Source organism: Belonocnema kinseyi, chromosome 6 (assembly GCF_010883055.1).
Source record: "Belonocnema kinseyi isolate 2016_QV_RU_SX_M_011 chromosome 6, B_treatae_v1, whole genome shotgun sequence".
Lineage (NCBI taxonomy): Eukaryota > Metazoa > Arthropoda > Insecta > Hymenoptera > Cynipidae > Belonocnema > Belonocnema kinseyi.
In genome coordinates this window covers 109,896,995-109,905,498 of record NC_046662.1, presented here as the reverse complement: position 1 = coordinate 109,905,498, position 8,504 = coordinate 109,896,995, and the positions used below count along the sequence as shown (strand labels likewise).

The 8,504-nt window shown below is 39.1% G+C and overlaps 1 protein-coding gene across 4 annotated transcripts in view; it reads left to right on the top strand.

The window, feature by feature from the left end:
* The window catches only part of LOC117175057 (dopamine receptor 2-like), a 336,274-nt gene that overhangs the window by 190,541 nt on the left and 137,229 nt on the right, over nucleotides 1–8,504 (top strand). For all 4 annotated transcript variants that reach the window (XM_033364594.1, XM_033364595.1, XM_033364596.1 and 1 more), the window contains one exon: nucleotides 117–1,639. In XM_033364594.1, the coding sequence (XP_033220485.1) occupies nucleotides 417–1,639 (1,223 nt within the window). In that variant the 5' untranslated portion in view covers nucleotides 117–416. The remainder of the gene's footprint in view (nucleotides 1–116; nucleotides 1,640–8,504) is intronic.

The window sequence follows — 8,504 nt, the reverse complement described above, 5'->3', positions numbered from 1 at the left end:
TATATATATATATATATATATATACTACTACTACTACTACTACTACTACTACTACTACTATTACTACTACTACCACAACTGCTGCTACTACTGATACTACTAATTTTCTTGACAAGGACGAGTATTGCCTTAAAGATAGCAAAACGTGGATAGTAGAAGCCTTACTAAAGTGTTTTAAAATACAAGCGAAGACTTTTCTGACATTGAAAAACGAAGAAAAATGCGGCGGCATAAGAAAACACGAGCAAGAAGACGGGTTATTCAATCAGCGACCCGATATACCAACCCAGGGTGGGCTGCAGGAAAATAATACCGTGCCGGGTTCGGTAAAAATAGAAAACGGAGGAAGCTGGGAGGAAGAACAGGCTGAAGCAGTTCGATCACCAGATCGGTCATACTTTAGCAGATAAACAACGATGATGAATGAGAGTGACATCTACTTGCTTGGAGGATTTCACAAAGAAACCCTTGTATCGAACGAACTCTATTTTAACCAGAGCTTTTATAACATCAGCCTTTCCAGGAAGGGCTCGCCCTGGAGTGTGCGGGTTGAAAATTTATGGGAACTGGCCACCGAACGTGCCGGTCTAGCGGTAGTCCTCCTTCTCTTTTCCGTGGCCACGGTTTTCGGTAACATGTTGGTGATTTTGGCCGTGATTCGAGAGCGCTATCTTCACACTGCAACCAACTATTTTGTGACCTCCCTTGCTTTCGCTGACTGCCTCGTGGGTCTGGTGGTGATGCCATTTAGCGCCATTTATGAAGTCCTGGAGAATCGCTGGCTCTTCTCAATTGACTGGTGTGACGTTTGGCGTTCTCTAGATGTGCTTTTTTCTACAGCGTCAATCCTCAATCTGTGTGTCATAAGCCTGGATCGTTACTGGGCAATTACTGATCCTTTTACATACCCAACCAGGATGAGTAGAAAGAGGGCTGCTATTTTGATAGCCGTTGTCTGGATCTGCTCAAGTGCGATATCCTTTCCGGCGATAGCATGGTGGAGAGCCGTTCGAACAGAGAAAGTACCTAATGACAAGTGTCCATTCACCGAAAATTTAGGATATCTCATATTTTCTTCGACGATCAGTTTCTACTTACCACTGTTTGTGATGGTCTTTACATATTATAGGATATATAGAGCAGCAGTGATACAGACGAGAAGTCTTAAGCTTGGGACGAAGCAAGTTATGATGGCCTCAGGGGAACTGCAACTCACCTTAAGAATACATCGAGGGGGAGCCACAAAATCTGATGCGAGAAATATATTTCGCACGGCTTCTAGCACGCTAGAGGATCTTCATGATTTAGAGGAACCTCTGACAATCCTCCACAATAATGGATTAACGAGGCTACCCTCAGCGCGGATTAATAATAAGCAACATATGGGCAAAAATTTTTCTCTTTCGAGGAAACTAGCCAAATTCGCGAAAGAAAAGAAAGCCGCTAAAACTCTGGGTATTGTAATGGGCGTGTTTATTGTATGTTGGCTACCGTTCTTCGTTGTAAATCTGTGGTCTGGGTTTTGCAGTAGATGCATTTGGCAAGAAGAAATTGTTTCAGCTGCTGTCACGTGGCTTGGATGGATCAACAGCGGAATGAACCCTGTGATCTACGCTTGTTGGAGCCGTGACTTTAGAAGGTAAGAAAAATGGATGATAGAAATTATGATGCAGCTGTGTTTGTGTGTAAATTAAAAAAATTTTGAAGAAATTAAACATGGAGTTGCGTTCATCATTTGTCACAATATAGCATCATTGTTCATAATTGTGCACAAAACATTTATAATAATCATTGCAAAGTTGTTAATTACAATATGTGACGCTCCGCAGGGAAAAAGTAGACTTTTCCAATATAGAGTTACGTATAGGGGAACATAGCTGCATAAGTTCCCGATAGTTTAAGCCTAGAACGAACCCTGTTTGTTAAAAATCAAGTCACCGGGGCATTTTTAATGTTAAAATTCCGAAAACTTTCTTTTTGAGAGAAACTAATCTGAATTCGGCACGTATCATAAACTAACCTGCATTATTTTTTGCTTTCAAATTATAAATTTCCAGTTGCACTCACTACAGGAACGCTAGTGTAATGTCACGACATTTAGCATATATTACAGTATTATTTCTCGTCGAATCCTCAAAATCGATACTATTGATATATGTTCATAAAAATGCGAATATCTCCTAAACTACAGTGCACAAAGTGGTCCCCTTTTTGCAGAACACCATGTATATTATATACGAATGTGTAATTAGCAATTAATGAACCTAGGTGAAAGGAGCTAAAGTTTATATGTAAAAAAAGGCATTTACGTAGTTCTCGAAGAATTTTCGTATGATAATTCTTTTTAGAATCTAACCCTTTATTTTTAAAACGTACATGAAAATCGCGTTGGAGGCAGTTAATGCGAATTTTGGTGACAAGGATTCATGTTTCTGCGTAACATTATGTAAGAAATTTAAATAATTACAAATAATTTTGTTAATGTCTTAAATTGTTTTAAAGACATTCAGACAAAAATATTATATTGTGCATCATATGCTAGATGCAGGCAATTCGAAATTAGTGTGCATTTTTTGCGCTAGCGTTGTAAAAGAGTTAATCACCTCTGTCTTCGACGTGATGCACTCGATATGATGACCAATTACCGCGGACAGAAATGCTGCTTTGTAGTGGGTTGAGAGGCGAAGAAGCATTTTAGATATGAAATTAGTACTGTCAGATGAAAAACGAGTCTCCAAGACGTTTTTGATGTTGGAATTTTAAGAAAATCGGTTTTCGAGAAAAATGCCAATATCATCCTCCACTCGAAGTTGAAAATTGTAATTTTTCACCTCAACTTAGGCAAACCTGAATATCTCCGAAACTAAAACCGGCCAACGCTCAAAAAATGAAAATGCGTGAATTTACATAATTTGTTAGTTTTAGGGGTTTGATGGGGGTCTCATCGCTTAAAAGGATCAGTTACATGATTGACTCATAATAAGATTGAACTTAAGATCTTACAAAAATATCTATAAAAGCGAGTGAGTGATCTGTGTGGTTTTCAAATGGTCTTAATCTTTCAAGTTTTAGGAAAATTGGATGAAACTCATAAATATAGTAAGATGTACGAAACTGACATATTTCGGACGAAGTAAAAGGCTGTGATGTTGAGAAGATCCTTTATTCCATTATAAAAATTTTCCAACGTTTCAAGAGTCAATTGCTCTCATCATCAGGAAAAAACATGAAACCAATGACAATGAAATTGTCTAAGTCCTTATATTTAAGAAAAAGTCAGAATGATTTATTATTAATTCATGTTTTTATCGTTCTCATCTGAATTAGTTCTGTAATGCTGATATTATCATTTTTTTCAAATAACATATTTAAAATAAAAAAGATTACAATAAAGTTATTCCAACATCATGGTCTTTCACATAGTCTGAAGTATATCATGTTTTTACATTTTACTATACTCAGACGCATAACATCGCTATTTTTCCATCTATTTATTTGACTGAAACTTGTGATGCTAATTAACTCTCACGATTCTTCTCTGACTATTCCGAATCTTGCAAAATTATTTATTTGACCAATATAAACATTAAACAATACATAGATAATAAACTAAAGCAATACCTAATCACGAATAAAGAAACCTTCTGGTATATTATTAAAGAATTAAAGTAATTGGTTTGCATTGTGTCAAACTCTTCGCACAAATTACAAGATATATATATATATAATTAACGAAAAACGCTCATTGATAATTTAACGAATTTCAGGAAAGAAATTAAAGCGAAATTTATTTAAAATATTTTAAGTATTAGAGTTTAGCTGTAAACTATAATGATCTAAATTAATGAAAAACATGGGAAACCGGGCGATCTCTCAGAGTACGGGACCTTCGGGTGTACGGAGCAACTGAATCAGGAGTTGCTAGAGTGCTACGATGCGAGTGTGGCCCGTGAACGGGGTTACGTGGCACGGAAGCATGCTCTGTGGTGCGAGAAACACCTGGAGCTATCGCACTTTGCGCAGCAACGAACCCGTTATCACACACTTAACAAGTCAAAGCTGCTGACCATCAGGCAGCATATTGTTGAGAGAATACGTATACTATCTGACGCTTAGAGCAGTCTAGAGCGGAGGGAGAGGTGGGTCAGAGAAAATCAACAGTTTCTCTCTGACCCATCTCGACTCTTCCAAGACCCTCCAGTTACTGTCGAACATCCACCCAAACCAGAGGAGGTCGAAGTATTTTGGAGAGAAGTCTACGAAGTTCAGCATAGACTGGACGAAGACTCAGAAAATATAAATAGCTTCAAGGAGTTATGTGTTGCCCTCATAACACCTGATAAAGAATGCCCACCCATCACTACCGAGGAGGTGAAAAAAGTATTAAGAGGGATGAAGAACTATTCCGCACCGGGACCAGATTATATAAAAACCTTCTGGTGGGAGAAGTTTTCTTCAACCCATCAGCATTTGGCCCGTATTTTCACGTTATATTTGAAGTCGGAAGAGCCGATTCCAGAGTGGTTTGTGGAAGGGCGCACAATACTCCTGCCGAAAATAGGCAACTTAGCTCACCCGAAGAACTACAGGCCAATAACTTGTCTGAACACGCTTTATAAGATATTCACAGCTATCCTAAATGATAGGATTGTTCGGGCAATTGAACCTGTGTGGCAAGAAATATATGAACAACAAGGCTCAAAGAAAGGCGTAGCCGGATATCGGGAGAATCTGCTCATCGATAGATGTGCTTGCAAAGATGCAGCATTCTACCAGCGTGCCCTATCGATGGCCTAGATTGATTATCGGAAAGCTTACGATTCGACATCCCATAGACTTATCATCTGTCTTTTGGAAATCTTCAAGGTTCATCCGCAAATAGTTGGGTGCATAGAGAGATTGACGCCGCTTTGGAAAACCAGATTTACTATCTCATCTGGCAAAAATCCTGTGACAACTAATAAGGTCACGTTTCAAAGAGGTGTTTTTCAGGGCGACACAATGAGCCCACTCCTCTTTTGCATTACATTATTGGCACTGTCTCTAGCACTGCGCCATTCCGACGGGTACTTGTGCGGCAAACCTGCAGATCGAAAGTACAAGGTCACTCTTGTATTTTACATGGACGATCTTAACATCTATGCTAAAAACAGAGAGAAATTGCATCTAGCTCTGGGGATTGTCGAACGATATACTAAGGATATTGGAATGGAATTTTGGTTAGAAAAATGCGCCGAGGTTTATTTGAAGCGAGGAAAAATTAATGGCATCCCTGAAGATCCTGAGCTCGTTGATAGAAACGCCATACGACACCTTTGCGCTGGAGAGACTTATACATACCTGGGCGTGCCACAGAGCCGCATTCAGGATGTGACATCTATAAAGAATACTCTCCGAAGCAGATACAAACGTCTCATCCGACAGATTTGGTCTTCCGAACTGTCGGCGAGGAACAAAGTATCTGCAACGAACATCCTTGCCGTCCCGGTACTACTCTATTCATTTGATGCAGTTCCATGGACGAAGAGCGAGCTCAGATCTCTTGATATCGGGACAAGAAAGGTTATGCACATGAACAAAAGCATGCATCTTGAGTCTTTCGTTCCGCGACTGTACATCTCACGCCGTCAAGGGGGTCGCGGAATATTGAGTCTTGAATGTCTTCACAACAGGATTATTTTGGATACAGCACATAGGGTTGCAAATGGAAGAGACCCTCTTCTTAAAATGCTCAGCAATCACGAAGAAGTGGGCAAAGGAGCATTTCTGTACAAAGCAGCGGAGGAGGCTCCTGAAACACTCGGACTTGACTTCAGTATTAGGGGTGAGCAAAATGCATCAAATCTTATCTATCTCGAGTACTCACTCCTGACAGCCCGGATTAAGAAAGCACAAGAGAAAAACTTTCGAGAACAGCTACTCGATAAGAGGATGCACGGTATCTTCCACAGAAATGTGAAGGATCAGTCAATGTCTTGTGAGCTAACGTTTGCTTTCCTTAAATCGCCCGGATTGAAGTCTGGTACAGAGGGTTTCATTCTTGCATGCCAAGACGGTGTCATTTCCACCTTAACATACCGTCGCCACATTTTGAGCCAAGACGTTCCTGATTATAGCTGCAGGTCGTGCCATGCACACCCCGAGTATTTAGCTCACATACTATCTAGTTGTCCAACTCACGCGGGAACGACCTACATTTAAATGCACAATGCGGTACTAAGAGTTTTTTATTACCATCTCTGTCACTCTTATGGCATTAACCTTAGTATCGCTCCTCTGAATGCTCCTAGGGAAATCGAGTCAATTGTCGAGAATGAGAAGTGCCGCATATACTGGAACTTTATATTCTCGACAATTGTTTCTGTTGCTCACTCGAGGCCTGATATGGTTCTTCTTGACTTCGAGAAGCGAACCATGTTCGTTATCGAATTTTCGGCACCAGCTGAGAAAAACATCATAGCCAAGGAGAATGAAAAGAAAGAGAGGTATCGACACCTTATAATGGAGTTGCAACGATTGTACCCGGAATATTCTGTTAAACTGATCGTCCTTATTATCGGCGCTCGTGGAGGTGCCAAGCTTTCACTTTCTAATGGCCTAAAAAGCATCCCTGCATGTCAACAATATGCTAGAACACTTGCGGGAAAAATGCAGAAGGCGGTTGTCCTTGGGTCGCTCCGTGATCTTAGGGTGCACGAGGCTTTTGCTGTATCATGGTATTGATTCCTTTACAGACTGTAACCACCTATCTCACGGTTGTGAGACGAACGTCGCATCGGAGATTTTTACAATGATTTGTGTTCACAAAGCATCTTCAAATCGAGTTAAAATGGAATTGTCCAATTTATACAGGGTTCGATTGCGCAACTTTACCATATCCCAAATCCTACTTTCGACTTTTCACTTCCCTCTTCTGACCTGTATAATTAATTTAAAGTCACGCCACACGTCGCTGCCGAATTTTGAAACTTCACTTGTTTCGAAAAAATATGACGTTCGGGTTTTCAGTGTAGTTCACATATATTCGATATCTACGTGAGAGCGTTGGAATTCGTCCTCCGGAAATTTCCAAAGGATTCGACATTGCAGATAACATGTTTACATTCTCATCGTGATGAAACTGTATTTGTTTTATACGAACAATGTCTTTCATAGATTTCATCATGTGTAGATGTTTTGAGGGCCCCTGTGCCTGAAAGAATTGTTTTTATGTCGGTGTAACAAAATCAAAGATGTCAGATAACCCTTCACGGAATTCGTCAGCATGCCGCGTCAACGGCCAAGCTGAATAAGGGATTATTTTGTTATAAAGTATCATGTTCGTGGTGAAATACTTTTATACTAAAACTCGACGTCATCACTAAGCCACCACTTACTGCATAAGAACAATTTAGGTCCCAAAGTGCCAAATTCAAATTGAAAGTAAGTTACTGCTTAACCTATTACAGCATTTTATAAATGCAAAGCTACCTTATTTTATTTTTGATAACTTAAAGTAATCCTTTTTTTTGGCACTATTTTGCAATATTTTCCTTGAGTCTTGAAACAAACTATGTTTTTACGTACTCTTAATTTTTGTATAATGTTACAGCTTCGTTGGTTCTGTAATTGAGAATGACCAAAAAGTGAGTTTTCCTGCAACAGCAGCGAAATTTAATGGGCCACGAAGGAAATGGAAATGTACATTTAATGAGGAATACTCCTCAGAACGTGCCGAAATAATTAATCGAGCAAAAACTCAACTGATTGTTTCAAATCAATTCCCGTATAAATTATTTCATGTCAAGGTTTTCGGAACTTTGTAAGTATTGTGGAACCACGTAATCATGTACCTTTCGAAAAAGTCATCTGGAAAAAGGTTTATAAAGCGTATAATCATGTGTATGAAACTCCAAAAAGACATATCTCGAAAATGCATAGTGTGTCTTTGGATACAGACAAATGCTCATTAAGGGTTCAAGATCCATATGTATGAGTAACAATACATTATATCGACAAAGATTTGAAAATTAGATGCTTTTCTCTAAGTATTAAACATTTAGATAAAAAGCCAAATGCGATTAATTTGGCAATTAATTTAGAGAAGGTAATAGAAGACTGGAATTTGGAAAAAATGTATGCTCGATCGTATATGACAATGCTGCTGTTTTCACAGCTGCAGTGAATTCGCTTGATGAATTTAGGCATAATATCTCTTGTTTTGATCACACCCTACAATTTTCTGTCAACAAAGGTCGTAGCTGGAAAAAAAGAATGAAGAGAATTTGTAAGAAGATTCACAGAATAGTAAAGTATTTTCATCACTCCAATGTTGCTACTGTTGCTCCAAGAAAAAAACAGGTGGAGTTAAAGTTGAAAATAAGGAAAATAATTCAAAGCTGCTCTGCCAGATGGAATTAACCCTTTATTACAGTCTGTCAAGTTAAAGCGTGGGTGGCTTTACTCGCAGTCGGTAAGGTGTATCGACATGATTTTGGTGTCAAAATATTAAGAAGAGCTCCCTC